General features: G+C 35.4%; 2 protein-coding genes across 4 annotated transcripts in view; one reads left to right on the top strand and one right to left on the bottom strand.

Moving 5' to 3' along the window:
- LOC111510265 (RWD domain-containing protein 2A) overlaps positions 1–19,877 on the bottom strand; it is a 194,786-nt gene that overhangs the window by 37,752 nt on the left and 137,157 nt on the right. The window lies entirely within an intron of this gene.
- The window catches only part of clos (closca), a 208,193-nt gene that overhangs the window by 51,390 nt on the left and 136,926 nt on the right, over positions 1–19,877 (top strand). Inside the window, exons 5-7 of the mRNA XM_074181415.1 lie at positions 3,255–3,469; positions 9,458–9,625; positions 18,639–18,751. Of these exons, the coding sequence (XP_074037516.1) occupies positions 3,255–3,469; positions 9,458–9,625; positions 18,639–18,751 (496 nt within the window). The remainder of the gene's footprint in view (positions 1–3,254; positions 3,470–9,457; positions 9,626–18,638; positions 18,752–19,877) is intronic.

Here is a 19,877-nt window from a genome sequence, read left to right as displayed (position 1 = left end):
ATATGATTCATTGAGAAACCCCACGGACACCATGTTGTTCAGAAGAAATGGATTTCTAAGCACATTTTTTGAAAAAACTGAATTGCCACTAGCAAAAATTGCAAAAGCAATAAAAAATTAACCGAAAAAAGGGGGTTTAGTTTTTTGAAATTACCTCAAAAACTATTTTACACTACAGAGGGTTGAAAATGTGACTTGGCACATTTGATTCTACCGATACATGTCAAGTCAAGTCAAAAACGCTCATTCAAGCTTTTGGTTAAAGTTACAAAGTATTTGTGATAGTGTATTTTGTGTCGGGCACAGCTGTAGGCTTATGCCTCTTCAGGGATACATGTCTGAAACACGCTACGGACTGTGGCTGCTCATCGTTTTGAGATTCAACTCGAACTTCACTGATTAAGAACTCTTCCATTCAGAGAAGTGCGTTTATGCCCAATAAACTTCCAGAAAACGTTTTTCCAAATGAATTTAATCTCCAGCGATTTGAATCCAACTTGAATTGCTACTTTGGCACAGGCACCGCTCTTAGAGAGTCTTAAGGATTTTCCTGTAGTGTTTGTGTTTTGTCTGTATAAAAAAACGGTCTGAAACGGGTACTCTAGCTTGCGCAAGACACGCCCACTTTAGACCTTTAATGATGAAATATTATTTCCATTTATTAAATACCAAAATTCGGAATTGACAAAATTCAGGCACCTATTGGATGAATGAATGAATAATAATCCGCGATCGAACATTTTTTATCGTGATTTTCCAGCTAATTATGTATTAGTTGATTAATAATTTTTTCTACTCAAACAGGAACATTGCAAGTGCGATAATTGTTAAATAATGATTCTGAGATTTTTTCATTTTTGGAGCTATTTTTGAAAGGCCTCAGAAAAGATTCCTCCTGAAAAAATAAATAAATTTTCAATTTGTTTTGTTATTGTCTGAAAATTGTTATAAACAAATGCGTTGTTTATGAGATAATTTGAAAATGTTTCTGGGAACATGCAAATTATGATTGAAAAAATAGTTTCTTAAAAAAATATTTATTGCTCAAAAACGGATTTGTTGATTAACATTAACAATTATTTTCTATAACTTGTTATTATTATTGAGAGACCTTTTTTTCTTCATAATTTATCTTGCTCTTTGATAACTTAGTTGAATTGTTTCTATTTTCATTCTTTATTTAATGAACAATATGTTATAAACAATTAAATTTTTCCTATTTTTTTTCTCGTTTTACACATTGTAACAGAAACAGTCGTGTATTAGTTCTTGAGAAAAAACATTATTTATATTTCATATCAAACTTTCCATCATTCTCACCTGGTTCTTTATGTTTAAACTCATTGTAACTCGTTGAATACGAAAAAGAACTATGGATGTTAATGAAGTAGTTGTTCAAAATGTTCACCGCAAACCTCTTGCCAATATTATAATCTCAAATAAAACTGTTTTCAAACATTATTTAACATATTAGGGTGACCGACCTAATCACAAGCGTTATTGTTCATTCTTTTAAGTCGTTCAAATTTGAAAGTTCAGTTTTGTACACATTGTTCTTTACATATCCCCATAAAAAGAAATCTAATGATGAAAGATCAGGTGATTGCACTGGCCATTCAATCGATCCTCTCCTCCCTATAAACCTATTGGGAAATGTTATATCAAGGTAAGGTCGGACATTAACTTGGTAATGTGGTGGTGCTCCATCCTGCTGAAACCATATCGTATTCACTGCAACTTGAGTGTTTCCTGGATCAGGATATAAATTTGCTAATCTTGGAATCACATAATTTTGAAGTAGTTCCAAATTATTATCGCCATTCAAGTTGCCCTCAATGAAAAAGGGACCAATAATATGGTTTCACACAATCCCTGCCCAAACATTAAACTTTTGAGGGTATTGGGTGTGTTCTTCTTCTCTCATCCAGTAGCAGAAAACATAACGTCTTCTAAATGGATGATATTGTTATCCAACACGTTCAACAATTGCTCACAAAAATAAGTTCTTCTATCAAAATTGTCTTCCATGAGCTCCTTAGTAGGTATCATTTTATAGGGATGCATTTCATTTCCATTTAATATGTTTACCATCGAATGTATGGCTAATATTGAATGTAGTGGATGCCTGTCTACTCGATGTATGTGGGTTTTCCTCAAACTCAAGCATCACATCTAATTTGAGTTCATTACTCATTGCATTGGCAGCTGCTTGTTTTATCTGTCCCACATGACCAAGCTCGCAAAACTGGTTCACTATTTTGCTTATTGTTCCTTGAGACATGAGCGGTAAATTAGGAAATTTCTCATGAAGTAGGCGAGCTACTTCTTGTTGTGTTCGGGTTTTATCTCTTTAATCAATCATTTGTAAAACTGTTATTTTATGCATTTCAGTTAATTCAACTATTTGTCAGACTTGAAGTTAACGAACTTTGAACTTAAATCAAAATACTGACGATTAATGTTGTAACTTACAAAAAAAGTTGACAAGGCGTTTTGAACTAATGTTGCCATGGAAATTATTTACAGTTTTTTAACGGATATCATCTAAAAAGAATATTGATATGGTTTTTGCTTACTTTCTTATTTCAATTACATTTCAATTACAGTATATTGCAATAAGTTTTGAGTATAATTTATCGAATTTCGGTAACCACATGGTTTTAATTTATTTTATCTTAATTGTTGCAATAAACTTGAAAGCGGTAACATTTTTGAATAGAGAATGAAGAGACCTTTCAAACAATATATGACAAGCCTATAATTCCTATTTAAAAAATTGGGGGTTGTACCTGTCATTCGACGGAGGTTGAAGGTAGGGGTAGCATTAAATTTTGGATTTTGGAAAAGTATGTACCGTAACCGAAATAATGAATTTACTCCATTTGGCTTTTACACACTGTATACAATATCTCCTTGCATAAATTTTCAATTCTGTACTTTGTATACCAAGAAGAAACCGAACAGCCTCTGAAAAGTCATGAGTCTATAACAGGGGCTCCATCAACAAGAACACCCAAAAACCAAACTTATGTAACAAACTCAACCAATAAACGTATTTGAATTAAATTGAGGGATCGAAAATTACGAATATGAAAACTTTTGCACTTCAAACAAGTCTTATTCGTACAAATAATCTAGATAGCAGTAGAGTTCATTTCATGAAAAGCCTCTGCGAAATCAGCGCTTACGCGGAGTGTAGAGAGCCTTCCTGCAGTGTAGTCTCTATTATGACAACTAATTGAATTTATCCGTAGGGAGGACAAGCAGAACATATTTATGTCTGTGGCTCAATTTATGAAAGAAGGTCCGAACCGAATGACTTTTCGAGTCAAGAACCCGCTCTACAAATGGCGCGGAAAACATTTCGACATGATTCAGCGTGTTAAAACTTCGGGATGTAGGAGAATTTCGCCCTTTTCGATTGGAGGTGTACATTTTGTGGCGCTGGCCAATTCCCAGGCGGACGAAGGTATGTAGATCATAATGTTGGAGGGGTTATTTATTGGGGCCTCTGTGAAATTCTGAATGCATTGAAAAACGACTTGTCAACTTTAGAATTACTTTATGATCAAACAAGTAAAGGTTGAAGAATTTGTAATACGTGAAACGGGTGATTTGATACACTGCCAGGCATAAAATTAGGGTCACTCCATAATTTGCAGTTATTTTTAATTTTCTTAACTTTTTCGAATCTCTTTCAGATGTCACATATTTCATCAACTCCTGGAAAAAACAATTTTCGGTTGTCCAAATGTATTTGTCAATACTGAAAATGAACAATTTCACTGTGATATCAATTTAGTTGAAAAAGAAAAAATGTAGGGGCTTCAGTAATGAGTGTTACCTCCTTTTGCAGTGATACCGTTTGTAAACGACGAAACATGCTTTAGATCAGTTTTGGATTACATTCTGCGGAAGATTTTCCCATTCTTGTACTAGTATGTGGCGTAGCTCTGTAGAATTTCTGAGAGCCGGCACATGTCTCCGTAAACGTTTCTCAAGCTCATCCCAAACACGTTCAATGAGATTTAAATCCGCACTGTGCGCAGACCAAACAAATCTCTTGAGTTGAAACTCGTCAAGATATTGAGTAACGATCCGGGCAGTGTGGATCTTGTAGAACCTCCATAAGGTACCCATGCACTTTCAATGTCCCATTCTCAATAAAGAGTAACTCCGTGCGAGCGTCTCTATGCCTCCACATACCATAATTGATCCTCCACCAAATGGAAGTCGCCCGGTCATACACGTTTGAGCATATCTCTCGCCTGGTAGTCTCCATACTCGTACACATCTATCTGAGCCTGTAAGGCAGAATTGCGATTCATTGGAAAACAATATATACCTCCAATTCGCAACCGTCCAAGCCAAGTGTTCTTGTGAAAAATTCAATCTTGTAATCCGGTGTTTACGGGAAAGTGGCGGCCCAGTAGCTCTAATTCGAGAAGATTGTCCAGCAGCACTGTCCACTCACTTATGTTCACATTTCTGACTTTTGTAGATGACTTCGAAGGGAAACTCAACTTCTCGTTTTCACAAAGCATTAGATACCAGAAAGCTGTCATCCCTAGCCGTTGCAGTCCTGCCTCACCCTGAACCAGGTCTTAAAGTTAGCAGACTAGTTTCGTGGTACCGCCGCCATACTTTTTGTACACTCGAGAAACTTACATCAACGTTTCTTGCAGTGAGGCGGTAACTGCAACCATTTTTCAAAGCTGCCACAATTCTTGCTGCAACAACAGAATTTATGTTCATTTCGATACACCAACATTGACTAATAGTGGTTTTTAGGAATTCAGGCGAGGGCTCGTTTTTGTTAAACTCTTCGCAAAAACAACAACACCATTTTTGAAGCAATTCATTAGTACCGTATGGTACATCCAAAATAATTCAAATTCCCGGCAGTATAATATTGATGAAAGTTGTTCTAGACACCAATTTCCATAGAATTAATATGCGGAAAGATGTCAAAGGCAAAGTTCAACAATTCTCAGGAAATCTGACAACGACTCCTCTTCTAAAACTTCGAAAAGATTGTCCTATTCACTATTTGTGATAATACTATTGAACTAAGAAACCTTTTGGTTTTCTACTTCTCCATCAAAACTAGTCTCTTCTAAAAATATACCTTTTTCAATTTAGACTATTTTGCAATTATTTCACAATACACCTTTGAGAATTCAGGAAAAATTGGAAAAATATTTTTTTAATTGAGTTTTGGATTCTCTTATACTCGTAGGTAATATACCTATTTATCATAGATATTCATAGCTGTAACATATCTAATAGCTAAATGATAGTTTGAATGACTCCCCTTCACTAAACGTTATTTTATTTCACAGATAGGAAGGAGATGTATACACAATAATGTTGTGATACAAACTAGATGTATGATTCGGTCTTCTTGCTCTCATATTTACCCAACTTATGGTGTCGTCTGATTCCAAATATGAGCCTCCGATAAGGTTGTCCATCATATCAGTATTAAAATCACCAGTAGGTGTACCATTGTCAAACACATGAAAAATTGTATCCAAATTAGTTTCACATTCATTCAAGAAATGGTCTTTGGTTGGAAAAGTTTCCAGTACTATCTAGATTAATGAAAACCTCACATTACTCGCTTTTGGTTTTTGCTTTCACTTTTCCAAGATTTTTACGTGTATGAAAAATCATACATTTTTGAGAGGTACCAAACGACTCCCCAAATATTCAGCATATGATCATTTTTGTATTCTCATTCCATTCAACTTTAGGTTTGGGTTGTCAGTATTTTCAGATACCATTTCAGTATTGTGCTGAGAAGAGTCTAATTAAAATTCACCAAGAATCACCTTAAATACTGAATAACAGAAAATTGAGCTCTACAACTTCTTTTTCTTGGCATGTGAATTTAATAAAACGTGCTAAACACGTAATAGAAAATTATGGGCATACTAACGGCCTTGTGCTAATTTCCTGGCAATCTGAAAATAATGTTGACTCCGTTGTTCCCGAAGAAAATTAAAAATAATTCAGTGTCTTCAATTACGAAAGGCGCGGACTAGCCATGAAAACCATGATATATCACACTCACATCCGTTTTCATGAAGGAGTGAAGTTTTCGTGTGAGTTTTCCCGTAAAACACGATCTCTGCGGAGACATCAATCCTTACACGCCGGGAGGATTACTGTAGAATGTGGACCTGAATATGTTAGAGTAATTATGCGAGTGGTTTGATGAAAGATAATATGTTGAGTGGATACTTGGAGGGTGGAACACACACGGTCGGTGGTAATCCGTTTTGATCTGTACTTACTAGTACGGTGAAGTTCTCCTTAGGCTAAAGAGAAATTCAGAAATAGTCCAGATGACTGTGTCGAGCAGAGATACAAAAATACATATAAATTAGTTTTGAATGAAATTCAATTCTTTAAGCTTCGCTTCACGATACGATTTAGCAAATGTCATTGTACTGTTGGTGTAGTTTTCATTGCTCCCATTTGTTTGGGAGGTTGAAATGGACACCAATATGTCTTGGCACAATCATGTGCAAAGGCTGCTTCACAAAAGCTTGGAACACTGTTCCGAACCAGAAAACTATACACACCTCAGCAACTTTTGATGCCTTATAAAGCTCAGATCAGATCTTCTTTGGAGTATTGTTATCATGTATATAGCTCCGCTTCTAAGCAAACCATGAAGCTGCTGGAATCCATCCAGAAGGAATACATTCGCCTGATTGTATACGCAAACATCACTTGCAACCTTGATAGTCTGGAACATCGAAGAAAGGTTGGAGATTTGCCTCTCTTCTATATATACTTTCAGGGGAAGTGTTTAAGTGATTAGGCACATTTGATTTCAGCAAGAGCAGTACATATCAGAAATACGCGACAGACTATGACTGCTCATCGTTTTGAGGTTCAACTTAGAACACCTCGAACTTCCCTGTTTAAAAACTCTTTCAGTTGGAGAACTGCGTTTATGTGGAATAAACTTTGTGAGAACTTCTTCCCAAATGGATTTGATCTTCAGCGTGAATCGCTACATTCGCTGAGGATTTTCCAGTAGTGCTTGTGTTTTGTCGTTAAAAAAAGTATTTGCATTCTGCTGGGTCCGTTAATAGCGATGGTTTGTTAACATGTCTGGTTTCAGCCCCTTTGTTTTTATGTGAGTGCCCGTGTCCGGATTAGTGCTATATTCGCCTTTCCTTTTACTCTGCCTAGATGTTGGTTTCTGGGATCTAATATCACCCCCAGATATTTGATTGCCCCCCGACATATGTATCTTTTTATCTCGAAGTTTCAGAGGTCTTCATTCCTCTGTCTCAGGACTAGGATGATTGGGTTATCTACATAGTCTCGTATTTTCTATCCATTATGATCCAAACAACTCGTGGGGACAAAATCTTCCCTTGAGGACAAGCCCTTGCCACCGGTACCTTTACTGTTTCTTTCTTAACGGTCAGTCTCCCTCTAAGCATGCAATCTATCCACCTACGGAGTGTGTTGCCGATCCTTCTTCTTCTCAACTTCTGGATGATTGATTCAAAGGGCGTATTACCAAATGCGCTCTCGATATCCAAGAAAACAGGTAAAAGTACTTTTTTGTTACAGTGTTTTACTGTTCACGCATATTGGTCTTGATGCTATGTTCTGGTAGCCAATGCTATATTCCTAATATGCCTGTCAAGTAGTTATTCTAATGTTCGAGTCCTGTTTGATTTTTCCAGGTTTCGAAATTATAATGGCCTGTATGTATTTCAAAACTGAACTAGGGGATTACAAACATTTTTTAAGTAAACGTTTTGGCCATTCCTGTAGCATTACTGGATATATGTCATCTAGACCCGGCGACTTCTGAAACCTACCATGAAGCAATCCTCCCTGGACGCCCTTCGAGGGACCCCCAGTTCTGAATTTGTTCAAAACTCCGGTGACATATGTGTAAATTCTCACTCGGGAAAGTGCATTCGGTGAAATTCTATTATGGTCCTCCTCCTGTGTACTATTCGGTATTTAAAAAAAATATTTATTGAGAACTGAGGTCCATTCGAGAGTATCTTATTTTATCACTGTATTCATTTGGGAACCTTTCCGTTGCATTTCTAAGAATTTTCTAGTTTGTTGTTCCATCCATGTCAGAGCTTCATTCCAAGAAAACATTTCTATTTAATCTCTGGCTGACTGCTAGATAACGATAGTAGTACGTAGAGATGATAGCTTCGAGTAAATGTAAGTCTGTAGAATTTCTTATTTCTTATTTGGGGGTTTTGATAAGATCTAGGAGTGGGGCCCTATGATTTCAAAGTTTATATGCTGATGATTCGAACAACTTTTCAGACACATTCTATTTCTGAACTATAATTATCAATGTTGTATCTCATGTTATGTCTATTACTTCACTACGTCTCGTGTTTATGAAGGTAGTTTTAAAATGTCTAAAAATTGTTTGTCACAATGAATTGTAGTAAATGCTCACTTCTTTTATCGGTGTCTGAGCTCCTACAGGTCAGATGTTGAGCATATGCATACCCAGATCCTCCCTATCTCACCAGTCATTTTCAATTTGTTCGTCGTCAGGTCCCTGCTACAAAAGTATATTTATTCCTTTTCGAAAATTATATTTACTTTAAGAGTTTCTATGGTTCTGTTGAAAATGTTCTCCATCCTGATCCATGATTTTCCCTTGTTGACTCAGGTTCCTTGTATGAGAGCAATATCAAATTTCCTCATAACCTTCATATGGACCGCCAAAGTCCATTCAATGTGTTGTGAATTGGCTTGTGAGGTCACCTGGTCATACTTGAAAGGCCAAAGTACCAATTATACTTCGACACGGGTCACATAAAACCTATGTTGGCTCTTACTCTTACGCCTCTTACGCAAAGGTTACTGCGGACAATTTTCGAAAATTTGAGAAATGAAACCGAAACGACGAACAATCCAAAACATCAGACGATGATCTAACAAAACTTCTGACGCTCATATAATCCTAGAATTTCAAGTTATTGAGATTTTCATTTGAAAAGACACAATCTAACATAAAACACAGCTCTTGGCAATTGTAAAATTTTGCTAGTACAATGTGACATGTTTCAGATGATTCGACATTTGATGTGAATAAAGCGCCTTATGTCGGTCCCTGCGGGACGCTTTCAGTATGTTATTAAAGTATGACGCACACTTTTCATTTTTCATTGTACTGAAACTTATCGAAAATGTTTCTGATTATCCAGAAATGAACAGATTGATATGAGAGGATTGATAAGTAATTCATATATTGACAAAGTCAAATATCGAAAGCGTCGTTTTGACTATTATTATTATATTTAAAATCAATACAACAATTGACTTTCGAAATTTAGTGCACAATTTGCAATGATTTTTCCAACTGACTGTCAATAGTTCTAATAATATTTTGCTACTTTGCAGAAATGAAGACTTTAATGAAATACGAATAATTTTGTTTCAGGCAATAAAAAAATTTACTCCGAAATATTGAAATATAACGTACAAACTGAGAAGTTCGAAGTATTCCAAAGGATCCTCACATACGCCTGCAGAGATATAAGATATTTCGAAATCGGTATTAACCATGAGGTGGAACATTTCCTAATTGTAGCTAATTTTGAATATGAAGGTAAGTTTGTAAACTTCTGATGCACTGTTCGGAACTTTTGATGTAGTAATGAATATAACTGAAGTTTTTTTCTCAACATCAAACCATTATTTTAACACCTTGACAAGTGTTTCGATCACCAAGTGATCATCTCCAAGAAGTAATGAGTTTACTGTTGTGATAAACTGCCAAAAAACTAATGTTAATAGTTTGCAAAATAGAATTCATACTTGGAATCGTCAATTGTGTGGTAGAATTATACAGTTGTATGCCGACATCGACCAAAGTTGCTGTTTTACAGGATATCAATTCAATACCTGCTTTCAATGCTCATGGTCTTGGGCTATCAATAATTTTCAATGAAATAGACATTTTTTAATCTTCAGATGATAAAATTATCATCATCAATTCACGCCAGAACTTTCCATGAATCATCTGATTACCTACGATAAAGTAAACTTTTTCTCAAAATATTTGTTGTTTTTGTATTAATGGGTGTAGAGGATTTGAAAATCTGCTCCCGGTTTCTGCTACCCCTATTTCGGTATCGAGCATTTCAATCTCTTGTCGTAGACTGTGAATTAGTAATCTTGGATTCCCAAGGAAATTCAGGTCTTGGTAGCAAGCACGTATTCTGTGCCTTTTCCGCCACGGATTGGCCTTTGGCAGCTAATTAATCAGCTTCGTTGAACACCTGGATAGAGTTTGTCGATTTTGAATAGGTGTGAGCTCTACTTACTCCTATCTATACAGCGAGACTCACGATCGATGGTAGGTTAGACGTTTCTGGAAAACGCAAAGCATGATTTTTCTGAAAATTTCACCTCTCACATTTCCTCACCTGTTCTATCGATCTAAAATATGTTCAGCATTGCGGCGTTGCCACTTCTACCAAAGAGTCCTAGCAATTATATTTTTTCAAATGGAACACCCCGTATATTAATACATTTTTGGAATCGCTCTAGTATTTTAATACTTTTTTGTTGATAATGTCCTATACCTATCTCTATCTGTTTTCGAGATAGAAAATAAATTGTGCTAAATATGGTCCAAAACAGCCTTAATTGAAATTAAGTACATCAGTACTCTCAAATCATGAAAAGTTGATATTTTGATGAAAATTTGGACAAACTCGATATATTCAAATAACACCAAGAAATAGACTCCATATAATACAGGGCGTGCTAAAATTGCTATTATTTCCATTGTGCATAAAAGTAGTCGAAAGTCCATTTTTTCAAACGAAACCCCCTATATATTATTCGATAAAATGAAAGATGGTGAAAAATGCTTCAGGATGATATACATGTCCCTATACCTAAATCGTCAAGTTTTCTTAATAAAGCCGATTTTGTGGAAAAATAATTATTCACGTTTTACCTACAAGTGTTGAAAGTGGCATTTTATTTTGTGAGTGGAGATTATAGCAAAACGAGCGTCAGCAAGTGGAGCAAACTCACGAGCAAAATAAAATCACTTTTAACAAATGTATCATTCATATTTTTTTGTATAACGTTACTGCTGATAATAAAAAAAATTATAGGGTCCATGGGATTTGAACACACGATCTTTGGATTACAATGCATATGTTACAACTACATAAGCCAACTCATGTTATTTCAAGGAGGATTATTGATTAGTCATGAAGGACTTTCTACAGTTGGACTGAATACTACTTCGTCATCGTCATTTACTTCACAGGGATTTAATATTACCAACAGCACGAACTGCATGTGTGAACTTTTCTAAATGATTTTTTGGTAGGTGTTCTGATTGAAGTGTTTCTATCAAAGACATTTTCAATAACAGTTGTACAAAAAATAATTTAAAAAAAATTTGATTTCTAGGTAGCTGTGGAAATATCAAGCTTATGACAGTTTGGTGACTTTTATAAGTAATTGATAAATGGTTATTGATGGTGTTTCAAAAAATCGTCAAAAATGAATGCAAATATTGATTATTCAAACGAAGTTCTTATGAGATTATTTATTATACACGGACAGTGTGATCAAATCATTGCCAGAACTTGTAGAAAATTCAACCAAATGTATCCTGAATTAACACCAATGAACGAGAGGAAGTTTGTAAGATTACAAAATAATTTCCTTAACTATGGCTCCATGTTAAAAGCGCCTTCAACATTACCAAAACCTGTTACTTCAAATGAGGACAATACTGTTAACGTTTTGGCATATTTTCATGCATCTCCAGAAGCTTCCATTCGCAGTGCAGAAAAAGATTTAGGTGTATCACATGCTTCAGTACAACGAATTTTGAAAAATCACGGAATGCATCCGTAAAAATTTACCAAAGTTCAAGCTCTAAAAGCAGAAGACTTCGAACATAGAATGCATTTTTGTGAATCCTTTTTGATTCATACACAGTCAAAAATATTTTGGAGCGACGAATCAAAATTTACGAGGGATGGTATTTTCAATTGTAGGAATAAAAATTTTTGGGGGTATCATAATCCCCATGTTACGAAAGAAATGGGTTTTCAAGAAAAATTTGACCTGAATGTTTTCTGTATTCTGAAGAACAATAAAATTAGCTTTTTTATTTATGAAGACACACTGAATGCAGAGAGATTTCTCCAAATATTGGGGACGACTGTAACCGATTTTCTTGAAAATTTGCCTTAAGAGGAATATAGGAATTCGTGGTTTCAACTGGACGGAGCACCAGCTCATTCCACCCAGGAAGTTTCCAGGAAACTTGACGAACTCTTCCACGATCGTTGGTTTAGGCGTTTAGGGCCGTGGGATTGGCCACCGAGATCACCCGATCTCACGCCACTTGACTTTTTTTATGAGGTGTTTTAAAAGAAAGGGAATACAGTACTCCAGTTCCTACCTAAGAAGAATTGCGACGGCGAATAGTGCGGAGTATTGAAGATCTGGATCCCCAGGAAATTGAAAAAGCAACCACAAGTCGCGTACAAAAAAACATTTTAAAGTGTTTAGAATGTAATGGACAACATTTTCAGCATTTATTGTGAAAATGTGATATTTTGTTTAGAATTTTGTTATTTTGAATCATCCTATTCTGTTATTGTCTGTACTTTCACATGTTTCAGCCCACAAAATCTTACTTTTTACCTAGAAATGACTGACTTTTGGTACAGTTGTTCCCTGGAAACTTTGAGCCATAGTTAAGGAAATTAAATTATTTTGTAACCTTACAAACTTCCTCTCGTTCATTGGTGTTAATTCAGGATACATTCGGTTGAATTTTTCACACGTTCTGACGATGATTTGATCACTTTGTTCATGTCTATAATAAATAATTTCATAAGAACTTCGTTTGAATAATCGATATTTGCCTTCATTTTGGAAGATGATTCGGAACACCATCGATAAATTAATTATAAAAGTAACCGAACTGCTATAAGCTTGATAATTCCACTGCTACCTAAATCCAAATTCTTAAAAAAAATAATGTTTCTAGAAGAAGCGACTTTATTGAGAAAACTTGAAGATTAAGGTATAGGGACATAATATATCATCTTGAAGAATTTTTTACCATCTTTCAATTTACCGAGTAATATACAGAGGGTTTCATTTGAAAAAATAAACTTTTGACTACTTTTATGCACAATAGAAATAATGGTGATTTTAGCACGCCTTGTATGATATGGAGTCGATTTCTTGGTGTTATTTAAATATTTCGAGTTTGTCAAAACTATCATCAAAATATCAACTTTTCATGAATTGAGAGTACTGATGTACTTAATTTCAATTAAGGCTATGTTTTGGACCATATTTAGCACAATTTATTTTTTGTCTCGAAAACAGATAGAGATAAGTATAGGACATTATTAACAAAAAAGTATTAAAATACTAGAGCGATTCCAAAAATGTATTAATATACGGGGTGTTCCATTTAAAAAATATAATTGCTAGGACTTTTTGATAGAAGTGGCAACGCCGCAATGCTGAAAATATTTTAAATCAATAGAACAGGTAAGGAAATGTGAGAGGCGAAATTTTCAGAAAAATCATGTTTTGCGTTTTCCAGAAACGTCTAACCTTCCATCGACCGTGAGTCACGCTGTATACATCACTGTGTGGTGATATGATGACGTAGTACTGTTTGCTCTTAAAGAAACTTGCGTCAAGTGTTGTCACAGTTATCGAGTGTAGTCGCTAGATTCATTTTACGTTCTGATTCTAATCATCATCTCTCTAATTTTATCACTCGTCCTCGGTATACTGTTAGGTTAGGTTATGTTGGGTTACGTTCGAAGTGAGTTGGTCTGCCGAACTCTTAAAACCTGATTCGGTCCCCAGCGGGGTCGGCGCAAAGTATGTGCTCTGCTGTTTGATCATTTTCCAAACAGAGGCGACACACACTGTCTATCGACAGTCCAAGTCTCTGCATATGATAGTTACCTGTAAGACGACCTGTTAGATATCGTAGTTCATCCCTACTATAGTCCAACAATTGTTTGGGATCAAGCTTCGAGGGATGAATAAACACCTTGGAGTGAGCCAATCCTGGAAGATTCTGCCAGAAGTCCATAAATATTCTTGCCATCCAGATGTTCAATCTTTGTTTGGCAAAGCTAAAGCGATGCCAGTGACAGGTTCTGGTCCGATGAAGCTGCTTGCAGCACCCTCCTTTGCAAGGGAGTTAGCAGTCTCATTGCCTTCCAGGCCAGTAAACCGGAAATCCAGACCAGAGACAATCTGTTAAGTCTTCCTATCGAGGAGAGTCGTTTTTGGCAATTTGCTACCAATTTAGTTGTTGCTCGGTAGGAGCCAAGAGCTTCCAACGTCGCTTAACTGTCTGAGAATTTTTTTTAACGACTTGTGTATGAGGTATGAGGTTGGATTCTTTCAATTTCTCCGCACACAATTCAATAGCGTAAATTTCCGCTCGAAATACAGTTCCTAGGCAAGTTGATATATCTGTCCTGGGTCTGCGACTGAAAACACCTGCACCAGAACTGGAAAGTGTTTTTGATCTATCTGTGAACCAACAACCATCTGCCCTAATATTTCCTTCTCTCGGAGGATCCATTCCTTTCTACTCGGGAATAGTACTTTATAAGGCAGTTAGTAGTTGACAGTTGGAGGCATAACGTCATAGATCATTTCCAGAATGCTGTGACTTCCAGTGTCAATCAACAGTCTGTTGCACTTTGCATTAAATTGATTTGTACAATTGGCAATATGCACTAGTCTATATGCAGTCCATATGTGGAGAGGAGGTAGATCTAGAAGGATTCCTATGGACGCTGAGGGTGTGATGGAATACTGTACTGTAAATTCAAATTTCGAACAGCAGCAGCATAGCGATGTAAGTCCTCGATGGCCAAAAAAACCGCCTAGCCGATTTTCACTGGAAGATTTCTTCCTCTCCGTGTACATCGGGAATCGGTCCATTGCCACCGCAAATTAGCATTTAAATGGCACGAAAGAAAACTTCGTTATCTCTTAACTAGCGCCCTAATTCGAGAATGAATCCCTTTTCCTTTTATTGGAAACTGAAACACTAGTACAGCTCTGAAATGAAACAGCTGTACGTAAAAGTAAAGCACAATTTTCATGTATTTTCAATGCAAATTTGATAGCGCACTCTAGACTTAATTATAGTTTCATTAAGCTCCGTACAAGTAACATCAGCAAGGCGGAGTAATCGCTGGGTATTTTGTTTCGAAAGACGAATACGAGTCGACATAAATATTCGACATATCCAATAAAATTAAGACAAATTGACGATCTGCAGCAACCATTTTCAGATAATTTATGTACTTCTCTACATGGTGTTTTCAAAGTTGAGTCATTCATAATATCAGTTTGTTGAATTCATTAAAAAAAGTTGATAACCCAACAATCACCTATATGAAAATATTGAATAATTATATGTATTATTGCATTTATGTGTTATTGCATTTCATTAGTTCGGTACGGTTATGTTAGGTTAGATCCAAGTGAGTGGGTCTATTCGACCCTCCACCGCAACCTGCAAGGGTTTATTGTGGCTCACACCTATTAACATTCGACCAAATAAACCCAGCTTCATAACGAAGCCGATTGGTTAATATTGGTTTGTATCCTGGAAGATTCTGCCAGAAGTTCATACATCTTCTTGCCATCCAGGTGTTAAGCCTTTGTTTGGCAAAGGCTAAAGCGATGCCAATGACAGGTTCTGGTATGATGAAGCTGTTTGCAGCACCCTCCTTTGCAAAGGAGTCACCAGCCTCATTGCCTTCCAGGCAAGTATGGCCAGGAATCCAAACCAGAGACAATCCGTTAAGTCTTCCTATCGAGGAGAGTCATTTTTGGCAATTTGCTACCAATTTAGACGTTGCTCGGTAGGAGCCAAGAGCTTCCACCGCCGCTTGACTGTCCGAGAATATTTTTATTCATCAGTTTGGACTACCATTGTCAAATATGATATATAATGATTTGGAATCCTTGAAAGAATCAATTAAATTAAAAAAATCAGCTGAAAAATAACAATTATATTGAGCAAAACAAAACTGAAATTACAATGAAATGAAATACAAGCAACAATTGAAAATTGAACAATTAACAAGAAATGAAAATTAAAAATTAAAAGATTTCAAGCCAAGTTCCTTCACGACGTTTCGATTGTTAGTATTCCCCCGAGAGATGACTATTTATAGGTTATTCGAGTGCTTTCACTTATCTCCTCTTTCCTCTCTCCGCTTAGCCGTTTTAGTGAGAGTTGACCATTTGGCGGGATTTAGCCGGAATCGGCGGGAGTTGGTACTTTATTAGAATTTTCCGGCTACAAATCTTTTTTCATGCAACTTTTGTCTGGGTTATTTTCGGTGTATCAACTTTTTTTGACGAGTTCTACAGGCTGTTAAAATAAGTGACTCAACATTAAAAACATCAGTATAACCCCAGCGTGCTATCCAAAAAGCAAATATAATAATAGGATGTGGTTACGTAGATAGAATCAAAACAAATAGCGTGTTGAAAAGAGTTTTCCATTTTGAGCACAAAACATGTTAAAACATGGAAAAATATTCGGATATGAAGAAAAAAGAGGTTATGCTGTTTCGATCCCTTCGTAGACAGTCCTACAAAAATGTTTAGGGTTTATAGATAGACAATTTGCGAAATTTTAAGTCCTAATCGAAAATTGCCAGATATAAGCATTCAAAAATTCAAAATAATGAAAATTCCAAACATCAATTTCACCAAAATTGCACCTATAGGCCTAAAATTTGGCATAAATACGTCTCTTATTAACCTTCACATGAGAAAAATTGTGTAAAAAATTAATTTTTTTGCAAAATATTGTGAATGTTCACAAATATCGAGGAAAATAAATTACTCGTATTGAAATTGATGTCTCAGGCAGAGAAGATAATGAATTTATTTCGTCGAGGCCATCGAAATAAAACATTGATTGTTCGATGTTTTTGCCATCAGATTGGAAATAGAATCATCAAAATGACGAACATATAGAAAATTTTTCCGAGTGCCGCGATTCTGGATGATTTAAAAAAATACCTGAAATTATTTTTTCATCCGTTAAATGAAGGGCTTGAGAATTTTTGTTTAAAGAAGATACCTTGGCTCCCGAATGAGCTAGGATATTTTTTTAATGTGTGATTTTTTGTTAACTATTGGGATATGTTGGTGGCAAATATATATTTTGAAAATTCGCAGATATGTGCAAAAACACACTCAGAAAATAACATATTTTTTGGTGCCATTTCAGGGATGGAAAAAATTGACATTCCTTTTCAAAGATCGTAAAATATTTTAACGATGTTACTTGCAATACCTCGCAAATATTTTTATATATTTTTTTGTAAGTGAAAATCACTTAAAGACATATTCATGTCAAATTAGAGCCCTATAGGTTCGATTTTGGCAAAATGAAAAATTTATCCCATGTTGAATTTTCAATTGCTTAGATCTGGCCAAGTTTTGGTTGGATTTAGATTTCAAACTCCCTAAAGATTCAGTAAAACTATCTATAAGGTACCGAAACATAATCAAATACCTTTTATTTTGGGAACATCCGAACATATTTTGCATAATTATACAGAAAATGTTGGAATCTTTCAAGAAAAGGAAGAAAACAATCATTTCCAAAAATTAACTCTATACAAATATGTGTAGATCATGCAATAAAGTAACTTTCAGAGCCTTTTGGCTTTCTACTACTCCATCTTGATACAGAAGAATATGGGAATCTTCCAAAGAAAGGAAGGAACTAATCAATTTTCAAGAAGTAACTGTATACCTACATAGATATGTAGATCATGCAAAGAAGTAACTTTCTTTCCCAAAAATTAGTCACTCCTAAAAATATAACCCTTTCAAATTAAAGAAACAGCTACTTTCATATAAATATTAAATTACACGAAAGAAGAATTCTTTCGAAACAAATACTTTTATATGAACACTGAACACAAAAAACAGTTTGTATTCCAAACATTCGTAATGGAATTGCATCAGATATCATTCACAGGATTGCTACACAATGATGTGTAATATGAAAGAGGCAAAGTTTCACTTACATGGAACACTGTCATACTGACTGGTGAACATCCGATTCAAAACCTTTTTTTCCCAAAAATTTATTTCTCCTTAAAATATAACCCTTTCAATTTTTTCCATGTTTCGAAAACGTTTCCAGTGTTCAAAATGAAAAACATTTGAACATATAATTTTGCATGATTTTATCTATTGAACGCTATAGATCGTACTATTAATTATGGTGATGAAATCGGCCCTTTTTTTGAATGAGTCGCCTGGGTTAGTAGACTAAGAAAGGGCATTTGCGGCATAAGATAAAAAGAGTGAAAAAAGATAGCAAACATAAAATCGAGAAGGATAGATTCAACTAGCATATGAGTGAACGAGTCTTCTAATAAACCATAATGACTCCTCATAAAATGTTCTATCAACCATAATGGCTTTTCAACATGTCTTATTCATACCACGATATAACACGTATGTATTTTTGTTTATAAATCTGTTGTAAATTGGGTTTCCTGTTTTATGAACCAATGTAAATAATTTTTTTGTTGATTTTACAGATGGAAATGAAAATAGCGGTCTACCTTCTATAATATATAAATTTGTTGATTCTTATTTCATCCCTTTTCAAAGTATCAAGCTGAAGGGGGTCACACAATGGGAACCTATTCAGGTAAGTCAATGTTTCAGTAATAATGGATTGCCTCCAGGACAAAACATCCTTTCTATACCTTCTATACCTTTCTATACCTTCTTGAACCTTGCTGGATTAGTTTATTTTTATTGAAAACGTTCAGTCCCACCAAAAAGCAATGAAAGCACTTTTCCTTCATAAAAACATTCCAAATATCATGATTTCATTAATAATTTTGTGATTCTTGTTCCCAGTTATTCACCAAATTCTTCGTGTAACTAACACCGATCTGAATGAAATTAATGGCATCACGTTCGGCCACTACATTTTCAGTAGTTTTCAAGGTTTTCAAGAATGAACATTCTCACTCTCAAAAGAAGTTTGGAACATATGTTCACAGGAACATTTTTTTCTAAAACATCTGAAGAATCATTTCTTGGAATCAATGACAGCAGTTGAGGAAAACCCTTGTAAAGTAAAAGCAGAAATTTCCTTCCAAATTTTCCCAGTAGTCAACTTTGCTTCTCTGCCACTGGACACCTATCATGTAATGGTATGGTGGAAAGTTCCAATTTTTCTCAAGAATACGACGAGAGAAAAACCTCATTTGGTTACAACATTCACATATCAATTGACAGAACAAATTCTTTGTAATGATTTTTTGGTTGGAATACCTTTCATGTCCAGGAGATCTTTTTCTGATCGTACGGATTGAAAACCTTTCTGAGTATTGCCATATTTCAAACAACAATATGGCGTAGTTAGGAGGGGGCTATTCTTAGAAGAAACTGGAAATATAACTGCTAATGTGTCTTCTGTACCAAAATAATGTATACAAGGCGTTCCAACGATAACTTGACCCCCTGTAAGTCAGAAATGGACGTGTAATCGAAAATTGCAAATCACGCGTCATTTTTTACTTCTAGGGGGACTAGTTCTGATATGGAAATCATACCCTCTGCGGCTAGAAACTACTCCTCTATATTTTTCAATAGTATGGGGGGTCGAGTGATACATCATTTGAAAGGTATTTTGTTCCAATATTACTTTTGTATTTTTTGTCGAAATTGGTTATTGAGAAATTGAATGTTGAACGCTTTATTACGTTCCTTACATTATTGAAGATATCCGGATGGACGACACTGTTAGTTTTTCTGCACTTGTA

The sequence above is a fragment of the Leptinotarsa decemlineata genome, unplaced genomic scaffold, assembly GCF_025532065.1.
Source record: "Leptinotarsa decemlineata unplaced genomic scaffold, Ldec_3_MD MMD2_tig00026314_RagTag_RagTag, whole genome shotgun sequence".
Taxonomy (NCBI): domain Eukaryota; kingdom Metazoa; phylum Arthropoda; class Insecta; order Coleoptera; family Chrysomelidae; genus Leptinotarsa; species Leptinotarsa decemlineata.
This window is presented reverse-complemented; position numbering and strand designations above follow the sequence as displayed.